Source organism: Lithobates pipiens, unplaced genomic scaffold, assembly GCF_037356315.1.
Source record: "Lithobates pipiens isolate NorthernLeopardFrog02 unplaced genomic scaffold, aLitPip1_a1.2 Scaffold_3, whole genome shotgun sequence".
Lineage (NCBI taxonomy): Eukaryota > Metazoa > Chordata > Amphibia > Anura > Ranidae > Lithobates > Lithobates pipiens.
In genome coordinates this window covers 273,815,301-273,839,991 of record NW_027507790.1, presented here as the reverse complement: position 1 = coordinate 273,839,991, position 24,691 = coordinate 273,815,301, and the positions used below count along the sequence as shown (strand labels likewise).

Below are 24,691 nucleotides of genomic sequence, written 5' to 3'. Positions count from 1 at the left end.
AGTACTCACACTACACAGACACACTCCACGGATATAATATAATATACTTCAATATAATGCACCAAATATACAGTGACGCACAGAACTATATGGCGTTAAACTGACAGTAACACACACAGAAGTAAATGGCTTTAAACTCGCAGTAACACACAAAAATATATGGAGTTAAACGCACACAGAACTATATGGCCTTAAACTGAAAGTAACGCACGAAAATCTATATGGCGTCAAAATGGCAGTAACGCATGCAAAACTATATGGCGTTAAACTGGCAGTAACACACGCAAAACTATATGGCGTTAAACTTGTAGTAACGCACACAGAACTATATGGCGTTAAACTGGCAGTAACGCACACAAAATGATATGGCGTTATGTACTTGCTATATCAAGTGATGAGATTTGTATCTCCCCCCTCTCATCTCTAACCATCGAGACAAAGGTTCTGTTCTTTTTTTCCTTCACCCTTCTTGCAAGTACATTCCATTCATACTACAGCACCCTATATAATATAAGGCACGAAGATGGAGAGGGGATAAAGCAGAGGGAAGAAATGAGGGAATTCCCGAGGGGCGAGAAAGAAGAAATGGAGGCATTAGAATCCCCCAGATCGGTAGAGGAAGTAGAGAGAGCAATTAAAAATATCGCCTCGGGAGGAAGCCCAGGTCCCGATGGATATCCCATTTCATATTAAAAGAAGTTCTGTAAGCAGTTAGGGCCCAAATTATGCAACTACTTTAATGCAATAAGGGAAGGAGATAAATTTTGAGAGGAGACACTTTTATCTCATATCACATTGATCCTGAAAGAGGGGAAAGACCCCATGGCAGTAGAAAGCTACAGGTCAATTTCATTATTAAACTCTGACATAAAGCTTTTCGCAAAAATAATAGCAGAGAGATTGAAGTCATATTTGCCAAAATGGATTAATAACGACCAGGTGGGGTTTATCCAGGGGAGGGAGGGGAGAGATAACTAATTGAAATCTATAATGCTAATACAGGAAGTCATCAAAGGGGGTACCTCCACAGTCATTATGTCAACTGATGCCGAAAAGGCTTTCAACAGGGTCAATTGGGGGTTCCTCTTTGAGACATTGAAACATCTGGGATTAGGCGAGAAGATGATGGGGTGGATTGAAGCCCTTTATTCTCACCCGGTAGCCAGGATAAGAGTAAATGACTCCCTGTCATGTCCCCTTGACTTATTCAACGGGACAAGACAGGGTTGCCCACTCTCCCCACTTTTGTTTATAATTATGCTGGAACCCTTACTGGCTGCGCTGCGTAAAACTCAAGATATACAAGGAATAAGAGTAGGGGAGAGGGAGTACAAGGCGGCTGCATTTGCGGATGACTTGCTTCTCTATGTCCCTAGCCCCAGACTATCCATCCCTATAGTCCTAGAGGAGTTAAAACAATATGGCAGGCTATCAAATTTTAAAGTAAATATGACTGAATCTGAGATACTAAATTTAACTCTACTCATAGAAGATCAGAGAGAAATTCAAGCCGAATTGCCATTTAAGTGGTGTAAGAGAGAATTGGGCTATTTTGGAATAAAGCTCCTTAATAAAATTATGGAGCAATTGAGCGGGATGCATTATAAAGCACTCTCTTGGATCAGAAAGATAAACGCAGTCAAAATGTTTGTACTGCCAATATTAACCTATACGTGTCAAATGATTCCAATCCCGCTTCCACAGACGTATTTTCGAAAATTAAAATCTATGATTATAAAATTTATCTGGATGCATAAACATGCGCACATTGCATATAATATAATAGTTAAAGAAAAAGACAGAGGGGATTTAGCAGCACCAGACTTTAAAAAATACTATGAGGCTATTGTGATCCCTATAACGAGTCTAATCATGACTTTGACAGTGCTCTGTGCCTGACTGGCTGAAGACACTGCTTCAGCCAATCAGGGCTTGCAATGTACTGTTCAACATCACAATGCATTGTGGTCAGTTCGGGAAGGGGGGCTAACAAATGGTCGAATGACCCGTTTGTTTGCCTAATGTCTGAACAACGAAAGTTTGGCCCGAACTGTTCGCCCATCCCTATTGCCTAGCAACCAGCACTGTGTTTACATCACATGACGGCTGTGATTGGACACAACCATCATGTGATCAAGAGGGCCAATCACAGAGTTCTCCTGCCGATCGGAGATGCGCTGTGTCCGGGTGACATGAGTGCATCGGGATTGCGCCGTTGCGTGGGCACACGCGCGCGTGATCCCTCTCCTTCTGAGGGATGTTCCTGAACTTCCACTCAGGAGAGAGTGCCCACACAGCCATTTATGTACATTGGCCAGATGGGAAGTAGTTAATAAACTTTTGATACTACTATCAATCTAGTTTATGTATTTGGGTGTTTTAACATGTATGGAATTCAAATTATTGATGACCATTTTCTTAAAGATTTTAATATGGGAATTAGGAAGGAGGATGGGTTAAATGTTATTTTTATATAGAAGTTGTAGAAGTTTTTCTATTGACTACATTTTTTTTTTTTTAGGATTTGTCTAGTAAATTTAGTTATTTTAATAGCCAGTATATATTTGAAAAATGAATAATTCGGATGTACTGATGACCTCTCATTTCTTGAGGCCATACGATGCGAGGACAATACAAATTCCCTACAAATGACTCATTTTTGGAAAGTAGACAGTATGAGGCATTTATTAAGAGGCATGGCAAGTTTTTTGAAGTTGTCATTTTTTGTTTCAATATTTAAAAAATTAAGAAATTGAATAAAATTTGTTTTCTTCTTCACAATTTTTTTACTTTTTTTAAATATTGTCACCAGTGCAGTACAGCATCATCATATGACTGATGTGGTGGTGATCAGGGACATTGACAAGTGATAATATGTTAAAAAAATAAAGAAAGAATTTTTTTTTTATTAGCTTTTAAAAAAAAAAATTAACAGTTTTTACTTTTTATTTCTTCATACTTTCATCAGAGTAGTTCAGTATTACCATAGTAATACAGTACTACTTTAGGGCGGTGATCCGGATTTATTATTATTATTATTTTTTTTTACCCTTTGCTGTTACAGTGAAGATCATTATAACAGCAACGTTTTCATATGTCATGAATGGGTGAACCATTCATGAGAGCTTATTTACTTGCGATCTGCGATCTGTGATTTGCCACAGCCAATCTCATGGTACAAGGTCCTGTGATTGGCCCAGGTACCATGTGATAATTGTGGGCCAATAACAGCATAGGCATTACAGCTGTTATCAATAAATTCATTCATGACAACTTTTTTGACATTGTGATCATGCGATCGCATAGCGATAATGTAATTTGTGCATTCATTTACTGTTTTTTTCCGCTCTGGGAACAAATTTTGCTCATAGCACCATAATAAGCCATAATGATCTGGGGCAGTAGGAATCGGGTCATTAGTTGCTATTAGGGATGATAACAGTAATTAGGGGCGCTCTACAGAAAAATGTTACCTAGACCACTAATTTGCAAAAACTGTGGCAAAAATGTTTAAGACAATATAATAATCACCAAAGTGAAAATATGCATATATAATGATGACAATAACACTGGAAAAATACTGGGACTGCTCGCTCTGACCAAAAGACTCGCTCTCCGAATCATGGAAGAGGTCCTTCCGCATTCGATATTGGCGTGCGTTCCAGGCCTGCTGACCGACAAACCAGAGAGCCGGAAGTGGCATCGAATAGCGTGACCAAGTACCGCTCCGACGTACGTTTCGTTGTTAACGTCTTCAGGAAGCAAGTCTTTTGGTCAGAGCGAGCAGTCCCAGTGCCAGGTCGGGCACATAACCATGTAAGGAGACTTTTGGCTGTCTGTCTTTTTACTTATTTTTTATTAAAGTCAGTATTATGCTATGGATCTTTTTGTATTCTTCCACATTTGCTGCTTGAGTCTATGAAGAGAGACATACCAGCTACTATCTTTTGCATCAATATCCATATGAGCAGGCATTATCCTGTACAAGCGTTATTTGACTTACTTTTTAATTAAAGTGGTCAAACGGATCTGGTAAGCAGTTTGGACTTGCATCTTCACAACTGGTGTAGTTCTGCGTTTATGGTGGAGGGAGTCGCAAGCCTTTTTCCCGACTATATCACAACTAATATTTGTTTTCCATATTCTGGATCAACAGAATTTATTGTAGAGACACGTCATTTGGACTGTACTTTGCTAATCATTATAATTATTTGTGGTGGTTCACCAATGTTCACTATTTTTCCAGTGTTATTAATGTCATCATTATATGTGCATATTTTCACTTTGGTGATTATTATATTGTCTTAAACATTTTTGACACAGTTTTTGCAAATTAGTGGTCTAGGTAACATTTTTTCTGTAGAGTGCCCCTAATTACTGTTATCACTCCATAGGTGTTTCTTTCACTTTTCCAGGGAGCTGCTTTTTATTGTTTATTTTTGTGTTTTTTTCACATGGCGCGGAATTTGAACAGTTGAATTTCTACTGTTTTTGTTCGCTATTAGGGATGAGCTCGATGTTCGAATCGAACGTAAGAAACATCGGGTGTTCACCTGTTCGCCGAATAGCGAACAATTTGGGGTGTTTTCATGGCAAATTCGAAAGCTGCGCAACATCCTTTAAAAGTCTATGGGTGAAATCAAAAGTGCTAATTTTAAAGTCTTATATGCATGGTATTGTCATAAAAAGTGTTTGGGGACTCGGGCCCTGCCCCAGGGGACATGTATCAATGCAAAAAAAGTTTTAAAAACAGCAGTTTTTTTCAGGAGCAGTGATTTTAATAATGCTTAAAGTGAAACAATAAAAGTGAAATATCCCTTTAAATTTCGTACCTGGGGGGTGTCTATAGTATGCCTATAAAGTGCCACGTGTTTCCCGTGTTTAGAACATCCCAAAAGAAAAATTATATTTCTAAAGGAAAAAAAGTAATTTAAAACTACTCGCAGCTATACTGAAATGTCGTGTCCCAATACAGATTAAAGAATCATTGAAAAAAATGTCATGGGATCCCCCCACTCCATTACCAGTCCTTTTGGGTCTGGTATGAATATTAAGGGGAACCCCGAACCAAAATTAAAAAAAAAAATTGTGTGGGGGTCCCCCTCAAAATCCATACCAGAACCTTCAGGTCTGGAATGGATTTTAAGGGGAACCCCATGCCAAAATTTAAAAAACAAATGGCGTGGGGGTCCATACCATAAAAATCCATACCAGACCCCTATTTGAGCACACAACCTGGCAGGCAGCAGGAAAAGAGAGCGAGACAAGAGGGAGTGCCACCCCCTCCTGAACCGTACCAGGCCACATGCCCTCAACATGGGGAGGGTGCTTTGGGGTAGCCTCATAAGAGCCTCATCCCCACAACCCTTGCCCGGTGGTTGTGGGGGCTTGCGGGCAGGGGCTGCAAGCCCCCTTTAACAAGGGACCCCCAGATTCTGGCCTCCCCCTGTGTGGCATAGTAACGGGGTACAAATGTATCCCTACCATTTCACAAAAAAAGTGTCAAAATGGTAAAAATGACAAGACACAGCTTGGGACAAGCCTTTTATGAAAAAATAAAAAAATAAAAATGTCCCAAGAAGTCTTCATCTTCTTCTCTTGCTCTGCTGACAGACTGAACAAAAAAAGCCGCACCGATCCACCTCCCACCGTATGATGCATCTTTGCTTTGAATTTTTTTTTATAACTAAGGGCAGGGCCACATCGTGATGTTCCCGAGACATCCCAATGGCTTTTCCAGGGCATCAGAGGGTGCAGGGCCACCTGTTTAAGTAACTAGTTGGTCCTGCCCCCCTCTGACGCCCCCAGAAAGCCATAGGGATGTTCCAGTGCGTCAGAGGGGGGCGGGGTCACCTGGAAACGTCATGGTGTGGCCCTCAGTTAGAAAAGAACTGTGAAAGCGAGCCATATGGCGGGTGCCTTCCATTGAGGCAGGGTCGTAAGTATTTTTAAATTACTTTTATTCCTTTAGAAATGTAATTTTGCTCTTGGACTGTTCTAAACACGGGAAACATGTGCCACTTTACAAGCATAATATAAACACCCCCCAGGTACAAAATTTAAAGGAATATAACACTTTTATTGTTTCACTTTAAGCATTATTAAAATCACTGCTCCCAAAAAAACTGACATTTTTTGCACTGATACATGTCCCCTGGGGCAGGACCCAGGTCCTCAAACACTTTTTATGACAATAACTTGCATATAAGCCTTTAAAATGAGCAGTTTTGAGTATTCATGTTCATGTCCCATAGACTTTAATGGTGTTCACGTCTTCGAACAAATTTCTTGCCTGTTGGCATGTTCTGCTGCAAACCGAACCGGGGGGGTGTTTGGCTCATCCCTAGTTGCTATAAAGTTGACAGCCAGCCTGCCTTGCAAAAACCACAACTTACACTGCTAATCCAGAGCAGGTGGCATGCAAAGCCACCCCATCATTCAGGAGAGGATGGGAGTCACATAGTTACATAGTTAGTCAGGTTGAAAAAAGACACAAGTCCATCCAGTTCTTCCAGACTTGCTCCACTTCCCGCCTTCTACCACACTGCTGGAGGAGTTTGATGTGAATAGGTGACTGTGTGATTGGGACTACTGTGTTATTAAGGGGCTGTATTATGGGGACCTCTGTGATTTGAATGGGCTCTGTGATAAGAAGACTTGGTGATGGGGAGAACCTGATATGGTGAGAGGACTCTGACATATAATGGGGAATTTAGCACTAGAAATGTGCATGATGAAAATATTTGGTTAATCTAGTTATGTAATTTTGTTAAATTTGGTTGATTTGTTCAATTCATATTCAGGATTCATATTTGTAATTCGTAGCTTAAATTTGTTTTATTCGTAATTTTCAAGTTTTCTTAGCATCTACTGATTTTTTGTTTTCAATTCAAAACGTTCAAATCGATACATTTTTGAATAGGTCAAATCGAAAACTTTAGTTTTTAGTTTTTTATTCAATTTGAATGTGGCATAGTGAACAAACAAAAGAAAAATCTTCATCAAATGATTAAAATGGCTCTTTAAATCACCTTTGGCTTAACAAAAACAGCATCATTTGGAAATTGTACTATAATTGCACACATAGTCTTTGATTTCAGAAATATGTTTACAGTTAGAATTTGAGTGGAGTTCAATGTAAAATTCAATAACAATTTTGGAAATTTGGATGAATTTTGCTTCGCTATTCAGGGCATTCTGTAAATTTTGTTTATACTGTAATTTGGGTATTCAGATATCTCTGAATGATGAAAAATCTCTCTGAATATTTATTGGGAACAAAACTAACCGCACATGTCTATTTGACATGCATGGAGGACTCAGATGTATAGGGTGGACTCCGACATGTTGAGGGATTTTTGATGTGAAGAGAAGCTTTTGATGGGAAGTTAATTAATCAAGGTAGTAAAGTGCATCATCGAAGGTTCAGGTTTTCCATTGATATGCAACATTTAAATTTTTTTATATTTTAGACTGGGTGCCTCTGGATTTTGCATACTTTTAAAGAGTGCTGCTTCTGGAAAGATGTTGAGAAACACTAGTCTGAATATTTTTTTGGTGCTACCCTGTTGTCCACCAACAAGTGGAGACTCTGCATATGTCCCATAAATGTTAACTGCATATTTCTCTCCTTTCTTTAATTTAGGTAGATATCTTTGGGTTGGTCACCACATCTATAAATAAGTAGATTATCTTTTTATTATCATAGTAAATATAATTTAATATAATATCATATAATATAATAATATTTCCCCCCCCCCCGCATGCCCCTTCCCCTAACTTCTCTGTCAAGATCAATGGCACAACCATCAAACCATCCCCGCATGCCAGGGTGCTGGGTATAATCTCAGACTCTGAATTCTCCCTTTGGCCCCACATCCAATCACTGTCAAAAGCTGTGTTATGAGAACATCTTGGTCCCTGTGGAGGAATCACGAACAACTTTGGAAGAATAAGAAGATGTGAAAATGGCAGATTGGCCTGAGGACTGCAGCAAGAAAATCAAGTTTAGAGTATTTAAAAAAAAAATCCTGAGGCAATACTGGGCACTTACACCCCCTTCCTGCCCAGGCCATTTTTCAGCTTTCAGCACTGTCACACTTTGAATGACAATTGCATGGTCATGCTACACTTTAACCATGTGAAATTGTTATCACTTTCTTCACACATAGAGTTTTCTTTTGGTGGTGTTAAATCACTTCTGTTTTTTTTTTAGTGCAACATTTCGAGGAAAAAAAAAAGTTTTTTATTATTTACTGTTAGTAAATTTAGTAAATAAGTAACTTTTATGCTTCACCGATGGGAGCAGATGAGGCGGCATTGACGGGCACTGATTAGGGGGTACTAATGAGGAGGCACAAATATGCTGCACTTATGGGGACTAGAAGGTGGCACTGATATGCGGCACTGATGAGCACCGATAGGTAGCACTGATGGTTGGCACTGGTGGGCGCTGATAGGGGGCACTGATAGACACAAAAAGGTAGCATGAATAAGCAGCAGTGATGGGCATTGATGGGCAGCAGTGATGGGCATTGATAGGCACCACTGATAGCCAGCACTGACTGGCATCAGTAATGGCCACTGATTGCTGCCACTTGTGGGCACTGATTGCTGCCACTTGTGGGCATTGGTGGGAACTGATTGCTGGCAGTGGTGGGCACTTAATTGGAATCAGAGCACTGATGATCAGTGTCCTGATTATTGTGTATCACCGGGGGTGTGCAAGAGCTGTCATTCTGGGAAGCCGTAAAATGACGTCCACCCATAACGAGAGCCACACTGCCCAGCCGCCATTTGACAGTGGGCGGGCGGCAAGTACTTAAAAGATATCTTACATGTAGTGTATGGACTTTACTGAAAATCCTAAATCTCAGTGCTAGGATCTTAATATGATAGTAGCCCAGTAAACTTTCTGTAGTTAGTTAGAACTCGAGTACATGAAAGTTTCCCTCAATAGTCCAAAAACGTATAAGCTGCAAGTAGTATTACACCATCCCACATGTGATTTCCTGCACCACTAGAGTATGTTATACTCTGATTTTGCACATCTGTGAGTTTCAGTGTAAATTAAAAAAAATAAAATAAATATGTAGCACTAACCCCTGAAGGAGCTGCTAGTTTTTATTGGGCTTATCGTTACCTCACCTGCTCGCCTCTCCATCTCAGGGTTCCCATTGAAAAGTAGCCCACAGAACGTTAGGTCCAACACTTAGTCCGTTATTCAAAATAAATTTGGGATAAACACAGTCTTTCAATAAGGGGTCTGAGGGTCAAGGAGAGTTAAGGTACCTGATAATTGCGGGTTAGAGGTATTGTTCTGATCCAGAGGACAAACAGCTCCACAGACTGGATCCAGCAATCACTGGATAGGCCTCTCTCACTGACCTAGCAGCTGGTGGAATACTCAAACAAAGTCTCTGCCACAGACTCGTCAATTGAACTGAAACTTCTTGAGAAATGTAAAGAATTGTCATACAGTACCAGTTTCCTTTCAGCCGACCCAGCGATACTGTATGGTTATTGACCCAGGTTGAATCCTCCAACTGGGTTTCTAGGCTCCTCCAGAGATACCAGCCTTGTGCTCAGTCCTCTCCTAGAAAGGTCCTCCCCTGGATCCTCCAGTTGCTTGGCTTCTCCCCGCAGGTGAGACAGCACAGGACCACCCCTGGATCAGTAGGCCTCAAGACTTTTGGGCCTACTCTCTCAGTTACAAAGCCTCGGGCCAGCCGGCCCGAGGTGCGGGATCATGCGACACACACCCCAGGCCAGGAGGGCCATGAGGTCGGGATAGCGAACCCCGGAAAAGAGACCCCACAAAATTGCGTCGGTACCTTAAATACCCTCTCCTAGAATGCTTAGTGGGGAAACCACACCCACTGGGCTATTTCCGAGCAAAAGGTGGTATTCAATGCATCCAGCTTGTTGCATTTCTACACTTACCAGCGGTGACAGCGACACCTATGGTCAAGTGGAAATTAGCGCAACCCAGTTGAACTGGTACAGAAACCAGAACTTTTGTAATAATTAGCCTGAGCCAAACTGCAGCTTAAGACAACTTAAATTTGAAAATCAATAGCGTCTGCTCATTAGAAGCAGGGCGCTACAAATAAAACTGTATATATATAAAGTATACCAGTCATATTGGATATGTGCCCTTCTGAACATGGGACACAGTCATAGCAGCAAGAGTGGATTGAAGATCCTGGCTTTTTTCTGTATCCGGGCAAACAAGCGTCCACACACTTAGATTCCAGCATCTAAAGGAAGTGAAGAAAAAAATATCTCCTTGTGTGAAATAACATTGGAGATTCAATATTAGTGCATTGCAAAACATTACTGTATCTTGTTATCCATGGTTTCCATTGCACTTTAAAGTGCATGCAAACCCCAAATCTATTTTCCAGTAGGGATGGCAACATATCATATATAGTCTGAAGAAACTGCCAGGAACAACTCTTTTTAGTTCAGGCTTCAACACTAAGCCACCGCCTCACACTGGAGGAGAACTCATGGCAGACTTACAATGCTGATGATAATATTGAGGAAGTTGATTAGTGTTGTCAACCTGCTATAGGAAATGATGCTACTGGTGTGATCTCTGGGTCAGAAACTGCAATGGATTCCCAAACAAAAGAATTGCTTAAGAAAACTGAATACAATGAGACTTGATGTCCAGCATAGTGAAACAAAGAATTTTAGGTCTACATGCACTTTGAAGTGTATTCAAAAATATTTATTGTAACTGAATGGTGTCAGCCTTGCCCTGTTTTCTTTTGAATTAGTGTAACACAATAATTTCAATAATTTCAATGGCATATTTAACAAACCGAACAGGAGGAATGAGGCTGGATTCACATCTATGCAGTTTTAGTGCTTTTTGCATTTTTCAGATTTGCATTACTGTAATGTGAAATCATTTTAACCTGAGGGACAGAAGTCAATCCTAGTAGAGAACCCCATAGTCCATAAGTGGAAATTATCCCTACAAATATTTTTTTATTTATACCTATATGTGAAGGGCAGATAAGGCTAATAGATTATTTGAAGCAATAAAGTTCATGGGTGATGCTAAGAAATGTCATTGCTTGACTATCATTTTTAGATATCTGTTGTGAAAATTGTACAATGGGCGGCCAATGTCATGAAAAGTGAGAGCCCCATGTGCTCCTCCTCACCGTATTATTGCCTTCATCCCATATTATATTGGTGGGGTCAATGTGAATTTGCTCTTCTTCTTCAGCCCATGGTGTGTACAAACCAACATCAATATGTCTTGTTCTAATGTGGCGGAAAGACTTCACCCAATTTACTATTTGGTAATGGAAAGGAAATTCACCATTTTCATCAAAGAAGGTCATTCTGTCTGTCGTCTCAAATTGATTTTTTATTTGTTTCACATATTTATGCAACTGGAGGATAAAAAATAAAAAAATAAACTCAAATAAATTAAAGCTGACGTTCAATTTGTTTATATCTTGCTTTCCCTTTTTTCTCCATCCCCATTTATCAACATTTTTTTTTTTTATAAAATCTTTCTGTTTATATTATTATTATTATTATTATACAGGATTTATATAGCGCCAACAGTTTGCACAGCGCTTTACAACATGAGTGCAGACAGTACACTTACAATACAAATCAATACAGGAGGGACAAGAGGGCTTTGCTCGTTAGAGTTTATAATCTAGAAGGGAGGGTCAAGTTGAAACAAAAAGGTAATAACTGTGGGGGATGAGCTGATGGAGAAAATGAAAATACAGTTGTTAGGTGTGGATAGGATAGGCTTGTCTGAAGAGAAGGGTTTTCAGGGATCGCCTAAAAGCTAATAAAGTAGGAGATAGGCGGACAGATTGGGGTAGGGCATTCCATAGGATTGGAGAGGCTTTGAAAAAGTCCTGGAGGCATGGGAGCAGGTGGCGAGAGAGCTAGAGAGCAGGGGGTCTTGAGAGGAAAGAAGAGAACGAGTAGGTTGAAATTTAGAGGCTAAGCTAGTGATGTAGCTGGGGGTGAAATTGTGGATGGCTTTGTACGTAATTGTTAGTATTTTGAATTTAATTCTTTGGCTGAGCAGAAGCCAGTGGAGGGATTGAAAGAGAGGAGTAGCAGACACAGAGAAATTGGTAAGGTGGATGAGTCTGGCAGCAGCATTCATGATGGATTGAAGAGTTGATAGACTATGTAGAGTTAAGCCAATGAGAAGGGAGTTGCAGTAGTCGAGGCGGGAGATGACCAGTGAGTGAATTAAGAGCTTTGTTGTGTCATTGGTTAGAAAGGGGCATATTTTGGAGATGTTGCGGAGGTTGAGACGGCAGGATTTGGACAGTGATTGGATGTGTTGCTTGAAGGAGAGTTCGGAGTCCAGGACTACACCTAAAATCTTGGCATGTGGGGATGGGCTTATGGTTGTGCCATCGATTTTGACAGTGAGATCAGGGGAAGGGGCATATGGGGGAGGAACAATTATAAGTTCAGTTTTGGATAGATTGAGTTTGAGGAAGTGTTGTAACATGCAGAATGATATATCTGATAATAAATTAGTGATAGGTGAGGAGGTGGGCTGAGGGGTAGAGAAATAGATTTGGGTGTCGTCAGCGTAGAGGTGGTATTAGAAGCCATGGCAGGCAATCAGTTGACCCAGGGAGGAGGTGTAGATTGAAAATAGGAGCTGTCCAAGAACAAAACCTTGGGGTACCCCAACAGAGAAAGGAAGAGGAGAGGAGGAAGTAGAGTTGTAATAAACACTAAAGGTGCAGTTGGATAAGTAGGAAGAGAACCAGTGAAGAGTGCAGTCACGGAGACCAAAGGCGTGGAGTTTTTGGAGGAGGAGGGGGTGGTAAACCGTATCAAAGGCAGCAGAGAGGTCCAGGAGTAGTTGGTTTTGGCTGTTGGTAGATCGTTTGTTAGTTTTAGAAGAGCAGTTTCTGTGGAGTGTTGAGGATGAAATCCAGACTGAAGGGGATCAAGGAGACTATTATCAGCCAGGTGGATGCTCAGTCGATTTTAGACCAGACGTTCAAGGAGTTTGGCTAAGAAGGGGAGCAAGGAGATGGGGCATAGGTTGTTAGGATTGAATGGGTCCAGTGAGGGATTTTTAAGTATGGTTCTGACAAGTGCATGTTTTAGAGAGTTGGGGAAGATGCCAGAAGAGAGGGAGAGATTGAATATGTGGGTTAGAGAGTGTAGCATAGAGCCAGAGGGTGAACAAAGCATTTGTGAGGGAACAGGATCCAGAGGGCAGGTGGTAAGGTGGACATTACCAAGTAGTTTAGCAACTTTGTCTATAGTGGTGGGGTTATATGTCATATTATATGCCTTATTTTAAATTCAATTGTTTTAATAATTTTCAATAAAATACAAAGATAACATATATATTTGACTCAAAACAGTGTATACTCTTATGCGATAATTCTTGTTTAACCGTTTGCCGAACAGCCGTGGCAGTTTTACTGCGGCAGAACAGCACGGCTGGACGAAACTACGTTATGTAACGTTGCTTTGCCTTGTGTCTACTAGGGGCGCACGCACACCTGCTGCTCGCCCACGGAGCCGATGCAGGTGCCCGGCAGCCACAATCACGATTGCTGGTGACACACAGAGGACCGGGATCTGTGTGTGTAAACACACAGTTTCTGGTTCTCTGAGGGGAGAAGAGACTGATTGTCTGTTCATGCAAAATATGAACAGCGATCTGTCATCTTCCCTAGACAGTCCTCTCCCCCCTTCAGTTAGAACATAGAGAGGGAACACAATTAGCCCCTTGATTGCCACCTAGTGGTTAACCCCTTCCCTGCCAGTGACATTTTTACAGTAATCAGTGAATTTTTTAGCACTGATTGTTGTATAAATGACAATGGTCCCCAAAATGTGTCAAAATTGTCCGATGTGTCCGCCATAATGTTGCAGTCCCAATAAAAATCGCAGATCACCGCCATTACTAGTAAAAAATAATAATAATAATAAAAATGCTATAAAACTATTCCCTGTTTTGTAGACGCTATAACTTTTGAGCAAACCAATCAATATACGCTTATTGTGATTTTGTTTTTGTACCAAAAACATGTAGAAGAATGTATATTGGCCCAAACTGAGAAAAAATAATAAATATATTTTTGGGGGATTATAGCAAAAGGTAAAAAAATATTGATTTTTTTTCAAAATTGACGCTCTTTTTTTGTTTATAGCGGAAAAAAAAACAAAAAACGCAGAGGTGATCAAATACCGTCAAAATAAAGCTCTATTTGTGGGGGGAAAAAAGGACATCAATTTTGTTTGAGTGCAATGTCGCACAACCTCGCAGTTGTCAGTTAAAATGACGCAGTGTGGAATCGCAAAAAGTGCTCTGGTCAGGAAGGGGGTAAAATCTTCCGGTGCTGAAGCGGTTAACAATTGCAATAGGTACATAAGGTAAACTTGCCTTCTCAACAACAATTGGCATATTTCTCCAACACAGTGAGTGTTAAAGTGTTACTAAACCCAGGAATCTGCATTCACTATATCTGGCCTCCCACATTACACAGAACATGGAAATGCAATAGTTTTAGTAAATATAAACTACTAAATACCTTTTCTCCTCAGCAGTATAAAGCAGTCTTGTGACTTCTAACAGTGTCTGGTTAAAGCTTGTAGGAGGAGTTTTCATACTGCACTGAGCTGTCCTATCAGGATCAAGGACCTCTGACCTTCTGCCTGGACAGTGCTGATCACATTCACTCTCCCCCAAAAAAATAACTCTCTATCAATACACACCAAGCTGAGCATGTGCAGCCTGACTCCAGTAACTCTGTCTTATCCGGACCTTTTCTTCCAGTGGAAGAAGAGGAGGATCTGTGCATACAGGATCAAACAGCCCTTTTTTTTCACAATGCAGATGATACACCTCTTAGGTTTCACAGTGAGTATAACAAGCCTGCATATACATATGCATATACAGACTGATTTTAGTGTTGTGGGTTTAGTAACACATAGTACAACTTATATACACTACTCAAAAAAAATTAAAGGAACACTTTGAAAACACATCAGATCTCAATGGGGAAAAATATCATGGACTGACTGGGTAATGAGTTAGGAATGAAAGGATGTCACATTGTCTGATGGAAATTAAAATTATCAACCTACAGAGGTTCCTGTTCATAGACACCCCAAAAATCAAAGTGAAAAAAAAATAATTAGTCAGCAGGCTAGTCCAATTTGCTGAAATTTCATTGCACAAACTCAAAATAGTCCTCAGTAGATTGTATGACCCCCACATGCTTGTATGAATGGCTGACAATGCCGGGCATGCTCCTAATGAGATGACGGATGGTGTCCTGGGGTATTTCCTCCCAAATCTGGACCAAGGCATCGCTGAGCTTTCTTAACAAACTGAGGTGCAGCCTGGCGGTGGTGGATGGACTGAAACATAATGTCCCAGAGGTGCTCATTTGGATTTAGGTCAGGTGTACATGGGTCTATTTAATGGTATTAATCCAGGAACTGGCTGCATAGTCTTGCCACATGAGGCCGGGCATTGTCATTCACTAGGGGGAGTAGTATATAGTCTGACAATGGGTCAGAGTGCTATTGTCTACTGTGTAGATGTCTGTGCATCCCTCCAAGGATATGCCTCCCCTCAGGCCATCTCTGACCCACCACCAAACCGGTCATGCTGAATGATGTTACAGGCAGCATAACATTCTCCATGGCTTTTGCAGACCCTTTCACATCTATCACATGTGCTCAGGATAAAGCTGCTTTCATCTGTGAAAAGCACAGGGTACCAGTTCGGGAACCTGACAATTCTGCTGTTCAATGGCAAATGCCAATTGAGCTCCAAGGTGTCGGGCAGTGAGCCACTAGAGGATGTTGGGCCCTCAGGCCACCCAAATGAAATCTGTTTCTGATTGTTTGGTCAGAGACATTCACAGCAACCTGCTGGAAGTCATTTTGTAGGGCCCTGACAGTGCTCACCTGTTCCTCCTTGCACAAACGAGCAGGTAATGGTCCTGTTGATGGGTAGGGATGGGCTTTATGTTTGGGTCGAACATGAGTTTGACCAATATCGAACAATTTGGGATGTTGGTGGCAAATTCGAAAGCCGCAGAACACCCTTTGAATGTCTATGGGAAAAATCAAAAGTTCTAATTTTAAAGGTTAATATGCAAGTTATTATCATAAAAAGTGTTTGGGGACCTGGGTCCTGCCCTGGGGGACATGTATCAATGCAAAAAAAAGTTTTAAAAACTGTCATTTTTTCGGAAGCAGTGATTTTAATAATGCTTAAAGTTAAACAATAAAAGTGTAATATTCCTTTAAATTTCGTACCTGGGGGGTGTGTATAGTATGCCTGTAAAGTGGCACATTTTTCCCATGTTTAGAACAGTTCCTGCACCAAATTACATTTCCAAAGGAAAAAAGTCATTCAAAACTACTCGCAGCTATAATGAATTGTCGGTCCTGGCAATACACATAAAAGTTCATTGATAAAAACGGCATGGGATTCCCCCTGTTGCAATCCTGAACAGTGTCTATTCTGAACCCGACCCACGCTCGAGGCCCTACTCCCGAACCAATACACACTCATAAGTGACCTAAGACCCCCTAAGCACTTACCTTATTCCAGACTACATGACTCTGATATCGTTATGAAAAAGTATTTTGTCTTTAACATGAGCAATTTTAATTAGGAGACGAAGACAGGGACAGCAGTGACGCCCCTCACCGCCAGACACAGTTTTATCCCAATAGGGGTGTCGTGGAGGGGGATGTCACCCGTCCCACTCACTCTGAGTTATTATCTAGACTTGAAATTCCTATATGACTTAAGCGTTGTTTAGAAGTCTCCCTAATGCTGCGTATACATGTAGCAGACTATCCGGTGGACTTAGTCTGGCGGACTTCCCGTTGGACTGTCCGCCGGACTTTACGAACGAGCTACTTGCCCACACACGGCGGACTAATACGGCGTACTAAGTCTGCCGGACTATCCGCCGTACTTTTGAGATGAACGGACTTGCCCACACACGCGGAGGAAAGTCCGCTTATTTTGAGCGCATCTCCAGGTACCCGGGGCCAGCGAAGGAGGCGTCACTGGCCCCGTTACCTGTTATGTACTTAAAGGATAAGCCCTACGGAGAAAAATCGGCGCGGGGGTCCCCCCCTAGGTCCACATTAGACCCTTGTCTGAGCACGCTACCAGGCCGGCCAGGAAAGGGGGTGGGGACGAGCGAGCGCCCCCCCCCCCTCCTGAGCCGTACCAGGCCGCGTGCCCTCAACATGGGGGGTGCCTTGGGGAAGGGGGGCCGTGAGGCCCCCCACCCCAAAGCACCTTATCCCCATGTTGATGAGGACAAGGGCCTCTTCCCGACAACCCTGGTCGTTGGTTGCCGGGGTCTGCGGGCGGGCAGCTTATCGGAATCCGTGATCCCCCTTTAATAAGGGGGCCCCCGGATACCGGCCCCCCACCCTATGTGAATGAGTATGGGGTACAATGTACTCCTACCCAGTCACCTGTAAAAAAATAGTTTAAAAAAAAAACACAACACACAAGGGTTAAAATAGTTTATTGCACAGCTCCGGGGTCTTCTTCCGTCTTCGGGGGTCTTCTCGCCGGGACTGTGACATCATAATGGGTGGGGACATCATCCGGTGGCGACGAGGCAACATCTGAAGCGAAGAAGAGAAGAACAGAAGACGGCGACAGCGGCGACAGAAGACCGGGCCACCGCCTGTAAAAGAGCTAGAAGAAGGCGTGGTGGCCCAGCAAGAAGAACCGAAGAGGGGGACAAGACCCCCGAAGTCGGAAGAAGAGGGCGGCGGCGGCGGCGAAGAAGAAAGCCCGGCTCCTCCGCTAGCAAAAGAGCTAGCAGAAGATAGTGGAGGAGTCCGGCGAGAAGACCCCCGAAGACGGACAGAAGACCCCCGGAGCTGTGCAATAAACTATTTTAACCCTTGTGTGTTGTGTTTTTTTTTTAAATATTTTTTTTACAGGTGAATGGGTAGGGGTACATTGTACCCCATACTCATTCACATAGGGTGGGGGGCCGGTATCCGGGGGCCCCCTTATTAAAGGGGGCTCACGGATTCCGATAAGCTCCCCGCCCACAGACCCCGACAACCAACGGCCAGGGTTGTCGGGAAGAGGCCCTTGTCCTCATCAACATGGGGACAAGGTGCTTTGTGGTGGGGGCCCCCCTTCTTCAAAGCACCCCCCATGTTGAGGGCACACGGCCTGGTACGGCTCAGGAGGGGGGGCCCTCGCTCGTCCCCACCCCCTTTCCTGGCCGGCCGGGTGGCGTGCTCGGACAAGGGTCTGATGTGGACTTGGGGGGGACCCCCACGCCGATTTTTAGGAGTAGGGCTTCCCCTTTAAGTCCATACCAGGTAACGGGACCAGCGACGTGCGGGAAAAGTCCACTCATTTCAAAAGTACGGCGGACTAGCACACACACGGCCGTACTGTCCGCCGAAAAGCGAGTCCGGCAGACAGATTGGAGTGCAAAAATACTTTCTAAGTCCGCTGTACTTTTGGGTAAAAAAAAGTCCGCTGGGGGCTACACACAGGCGGATTGTCCGGCGGACTTGAGTTTGCCGGACTTTTCCACCGGATTGTTTGATCGTGTGTACGCGGCATAACAGAACATGACTCATATGTTCAGCTATATTACAGAAATTACTGCTGTTACCTTGTGCTTTTGTATGTTCTGTTTATGAAAATCCTTAATAAAAACATTGAAAAAAAAAAAACGGACGTTTTTAAAACTTTTTTTTTTGCATTGATACATCCCCTGGGGCAGAACCCAGGTCCCCAAAAATTTTGAAATACCATGCATACAAGCCTTTAAAATTAGCACTTTTGATTTTTCATGCTCGTGTCCCATAGACTTTAACGGTGTTCAAACTAATTTTTTGCCTGTTCTCATGTTCTGGTGCGAACCAAACAGGGGGGTGTTCGACCAATTCCTATTGAAGGATTAAGGACCTTCTACATCCCTGTCCAGCTCTCCTTGAGTAACTGCCTGTCTCATGGAATATCCTGAATGTTCTTTCTGGGAGACACAGCAAACCTTCTAGCGATGTCACGTATTGATGTGCCATCCTGGAGGAGTTGGACTGCCTGTGCAATCTCTATAGGGTCCAGGTATCGTCTTATGCTACCAGTAGTGACACTGACCCTAGCTAAGTGCAAAATTTGTGAAAAACAGTCAGAAAAGGTGGGTAGGGGGAAAAAAAAAATACCTGTAAAACCATTCCTTTTTTGAAGGTCATCTCATTGTTGCCCATCTAGTGCACCTGCTGTTAATGCCCGTGGGGGATGCTCGAGTAAAGCACCTCGACATCGATAGCCACGAGGAGGGCATCCGGAGGGATCTGGACATCTTCAATATGTTTTAGTAAGTCCGTGGTATCTTTAACCGATTCCCGACCAGCGCACGCCAATGTACGTCGGCAGAATGGCAAGGGCAGGCATATTGGCGTACAGGTATAATCTCTAATGCCGCCCTGCCATCATGAGCGAGCCGGTGGCGACGCACTCGCGTGCTAGTCGGGGACCCCCGTGAGTCCGGTCGCGGGTCCCGCGGACTCGATTGCCGCGGGCATACCCGCGTTTGTCTCACGGGGCGGCTGAACGGAGAGATGCCGTTGTAAACAGCATCTCAACGTTCTGCCTAGCAACTAGTGATGCTGATCTCTGCTCCGCTCAGAAAAATGGACAAGCGTGCCCCACAGCCCACCTGCAAAAGATACACCATGTCTATGACCAGCACTGTGGACTGTAGACACAGAACCTGCTTGCCCACTTTTAGTGGCCTCTGAGCATCTGCCTCTCCATGGTGGCCTTCTGGACATGATGGGGATTTTGTTTTGCAACACCACACTACATTGCATTGTGTACTGTGTAAACCACCAGAAAAGTAGTAGCAACTGTACTATGGGTGCACGGTATTGTGTACACCACCAAAAGTCTAATAGAAACTATGGGTGCACTGTATGTATTGTGTACTGTGTGCACCGCCTGAAATATATTAGAAAGAGTACACCAGGAATGGCCTGCAGTGAGATCTAGCCAAACTGTATGCAGTGGATATATATATATATATAAGAGACTGACTGTGTTGTGTATATATATATATATATATATATATATATATATATATATAAAATACACTGCAGCTAACTGAATAATCTGTCTGCCTGCTCAATCTGAATGACATTCTCTTAGCTGAGGGCGCTGTGATTGGCCAAAGCATGCAGGTCATGGTGCATGCTCTGGCCAATCATCATACAGCAATGCACTGCGCTCCTGCAGGGCATTATGGGCCCTTACGCGCTACTCGAATTTGGTGCAAACGGCCCATAATGTTCGGTTTTCGACAAACGGGCAAACAGCCAATGTTTGAGTCAAACTCAGAAAGCTCATACCTACTTTATATGCCTCCCCTCTCCCCCCTGACTTCCATCCAGGGGAGCTATCCATCCCTTTGGATTAAATAGCGCTAGGATGGTTATCGGGAAGGTGAGAGAGGCATTGGTTCAACCTATTACTAGTGAAGAGATCCAGAAGGTTGTGTGGGCCAAGGTTGTGGGGATGAGACCCTTCCTGGCCTTCCAGGCTGCATGCTCAAATAAGGTTCTGGTATGGATTTTGGGGGGAGGGGGCATGTGATTTAAAAAAAATGACGTGGAGTTCCCCTTAAAATCTATACCGGACCCAAAGGGCCTGGTATGGATTTTGGGTTGGGGGGGGGGGGGGGGAATCCCGCAGAGTTTTTTTTCTTAATTCTGTCATAGGGTTCCCCTTAACTACTTCAATACAGGGCACTTTCAGCCCCTTCCTGCCTAAACCAATTTTGAGCTTTCAGTGCTCTCACACGTTGAATCACAATTACTCAGTCATGCAACACTGTACCCAAAGAACATTTTAATAATTGTTTCCAAACAAATAGAGATTTCTTTTGGTGGTATTCAATCACCATTGTGTTTTTTCTTTTTTGTGATATAAGTAAAAAAAGAGCGAAGATTTTCGAAATAAAAACACTTTTTTTTGTTTTTTTTTCATAAAATTTAGCAAAAAAGTAATTTTTGTTCAAAAATGTGGGCCTAAATTTATACTGCTACATATCTTTGAAAAAAATAACCCAAATTAGTGGATATTATTTAGTGTGAAAGTTGTAGAGTCTACAAGCTATGGTGCAAATCATAAAAATGTGATCACACCTGATATACTGACGGCCTATCTTATTTCTTGAGGCCCTGAAATGTCAGGATAGTACCCACCAAATTACCCCTTTTTTGGAAAGTAAACAGTCCAAGGTATTTAGTAAGAGACATTGTGAGTTTTTGAAGTTGTATTTTTCTTGGGAAAATTAAGAAATTCATATTTTATTTTTTTACACAACCTTGTCATAATAACAAGTTATTTCTCACACACAGCAGATGCATACCTCCAACTACACCCCAAAATACTAGGGCTGTTACTAATTAAAAATGTTGTGTTCGATTAATCTATTTTTTTAAATCAATTAATCGACTAACTTTGATTAATTATAATGCACATACAGATCCAACTACTTTTAGCTGATCTCCTTGCATTGCAACTTTGCATTAGTCAGTGGTAAATGTGGTATACACTATATACAATCACCCGACACTAGTTAGTTTCCAAAATCCATGACTTAACGTCACAGTTCACACAAATACGTTTTAAATTCAAACTGTAGCACTGACGTAAGTAATTTTTTTTCACAGTAGTGTGACAATCCCTCCACCTCCGGTCTAACTAATCACTCTCACCTAATGACATGGACCCATGTGTAAACAGGTGGTCATGCAAGCAGGTAACATGGACCATAAACTTCCCTCACGTCTCCTTAGATTTCAGCAAGGATGCCAGGTCATGGGTAGAAAGAAAAGATGTAAGTGCTCACTGCTTAAGTATAAGATTTAATTTTTATGTTCAAACACAAACTACTCACATAAAGATGATAAAAACACAGCATGTAAAATCGACAATCGTGTTAGTTCCGTAGGGCAGCAGCGGGTGACATCATTCATAGCTCCTCCACCATACGCGTTACGTTCAATCAGAACTTCAACGTTACTGGACTCCTCCCCCTTCCCTTCATTAGCAGATGGAGGCACTTGGGGAAGGGGGGAAGAGTCTGGTGACTTTGATGTCAGTGACGTCACCGGCTCTCCGACGGAACTCCCTGAAGACCAGGAAGCTGACGGAGAGTACCGGTCAAAAGAATTTTGATTGGTCAAAAAAATTTTGTTCGATCAAAAAGATTTACGATTAATTGAGGAATTAATCTTTCATTTCCACAGCCCTACAAAATACATTCTGATACTCCTCCTGAGTATGGTGATACCACATGCGTGAGACTTTTTCATTGCCTGGCCACATAGAAGGCCCAACATGCAGAGAGCACTCGTTCTAGAAGCATAAATTACACATCTATTTTCATTCCTACCTATTACAATTTTGAAGATCCTGGAACACCAGGACAGTGTAATTACCAACAAAATGACCCAATTTTGGAAAGCAAACACCCCAACGTTTATTTTATGAGGCATGGCCTTTCACAAGGCGCAGGTGCACAAAACATGTCGTCAATGTGATGGGACTCCTTTCACCAGCTCGCCTCACCAGTGCCCATATACCAGTGACTTCCGCCCATAGTTCCATCTGGTGCTGCGATTGACGTCACCGCAAACAGACGGTACCTTCACAGTCCCATGACTTGTCTTCCATCCTCCTGGTTACATCCACTGCCGCTGTGGTTCCCATGAAGGCACCCCTGCCCTCTGGGTGGCCCCATGGTATAGATCCATCGCTCAGGAAAACAGTCTGAGTATTACCAGCTAGACACATCTTGGACCTTCTCTGTTGGATAACAGTAAGCAGGCTCAGCCACTCTGGTTGTTTTTATACATCTGACACTTGCCCTGGGGGAAGCTTTTTTAACATGTACTTACTTGAATAAACGTATGTTTTATAGAAGTTGATGTGTCATCATGTATCTGTCACATCCCATCTATTTACAGACCAATACATCTGGATCTAAGCGCTAATTGGAATTATTTCTTGCAGCTTCTTTTGAGTACTCTTTGTGAAGTGTTTTGTTATCCCAGCAGCTATGACCCATAAGACTAACATTTACAATAAATCAACACTTTTATTGATTCACTTCAACAGGCGTCCAATCAATTTTTGCAGCTCTCTTCCATGGTGAGTTTTTGAAGTTGTAATTTTTTTTCCCACAATTCTTGGGAAAATTAAGAAATTATATGTATTTTTTTACACAAACTTGTCATAATAACAAGTTATTTCTCACACATACAGCATATGCATACTTCCAATTACACCCCAAAATACATTCTGATACTCCTCCTGAGTTTGGTGATACCACATGAATGAGACATTTTCACAGCCTGTCCACATAGAAAGGCCCAACATGCAGAGAGCACCATCAGGCACTCTAGAAACATAAATTACACACCTAATTTCATTCCTACTTATTACACTTTTGAAGGTCCTGGAGCACAAGGACAGTGTAATCACCCACAAAATGAACCAATTTTGGAAAGATAACATGCCAATGTTTATTCTATGAGGCATGGCCTGCACATACTGTAGGTACTCTGGTACTCTGATGGGCTGAAGGAGGCGGTGTTCCTGCTGGTGTCATTTTAGAATGTGCCGGTAGGGAAGTGGTTAAAATCCATAGCAGACCCAAAGTCCCCCACGTTGTTTTTTCCCCAATTTTTTGAATTTACATTATTTTTTGTACAATTTTTTTTTTTTTAATTTAGCTTTCAGCGGGGAAGCCTTAACAACCTATTTACTGTGCGTTCAGGCAAACATCCCACTAAGTGCCCAGAAAGTTTGGTTTTTTTAGGTGGGTACCTGAATGGGCAATGTTCACGCCAAACTTATGCTTGGCTCAAACCGTTTGCCCATCCCAAGTGGTGCCTGAACATTGTAACCCCTCACAATTACTCTTGTTGGATGCAGGAACAGGTCCTGCTGTTAAATATTATTTCAAAAATTACATGGCCCTGTTAAACAAGGACATAAAAACTGGGCCTTGGGTGGTGGAGGTGCAACAACACTGTAACCCCTCACAGTTACTCTTATTGGGCACAGGAACAGGCCTTGCTATTAAACATTTGGGCCAAAATTTATACTGCTACATATTTTTAGTAAATATAACCCAAATTTGTGGATATTATTGATCACTCCTGATGTACTGACATCCTATCTTGTTTCTTGAGGCCTTGAAATGTCAGGACAGTACAAATATCCCCCAAATTACCCCTTTTTTGCAAAATACACAATACAATGTATTTAGTAAGAGGCAGGGATGATTTTCACAAGGTGCAGGTGCACAAAACATGTCATCATTCTGATGGGATTCCTCTCACCAGCTCACCCCCAAGTGCCCACATACCAGTGACTATAGCAGGACTGCAAAATTGCGGCAGCCAACCGAACACTGACACTTTTGACACTTTGTGGGAACCAATGACACTTATACAGTGATCAGTGCTAAAATATGCACTGTCACTGTACTAATGACACTGGCTGGGAAGGGGTTAAACATCTAGGGCAATCAAACTGTTAAATGTGTCTAGCCAGTGTTTTTGTGCAGGTGCATTTACTACAGGAAGTGATGGATTTTCATTCCCTTTGCAGGAAAAAAAAAAC

General features: G+C 42.3%; 1 protein-coding gene across 1 annotated transcript in view; it reads right to left on the bottom strand.

The window, feature by feature from the left end:
• LOC143940044 (vomeronasal type-2 receptor 26-like) overlaps nucleotides 1-24,691 on the bottom strand; it is an 84,051-nt gene that overhangs the window by 4,859 nt on the left and 54,501 nt on the right. Inside the window, exons 4-5 of the mRNA XM_077461092.1 lie at nucleotides 11,178-11,411; nucleotides 10,136-10,259 (exon numbers count right to left, since the gene is read on the bottom strand). Coding sequence (XP_077317218.1) covers nucleotides 10,136-10,259; nucleotides 11,178-11,411 — 358 coding nt within the window. The remainder of the gene's footprint in view (nucleotides 1-10,135; nucleotides 10,260-11,177; nucleotides 11,412-24,691) is intronic.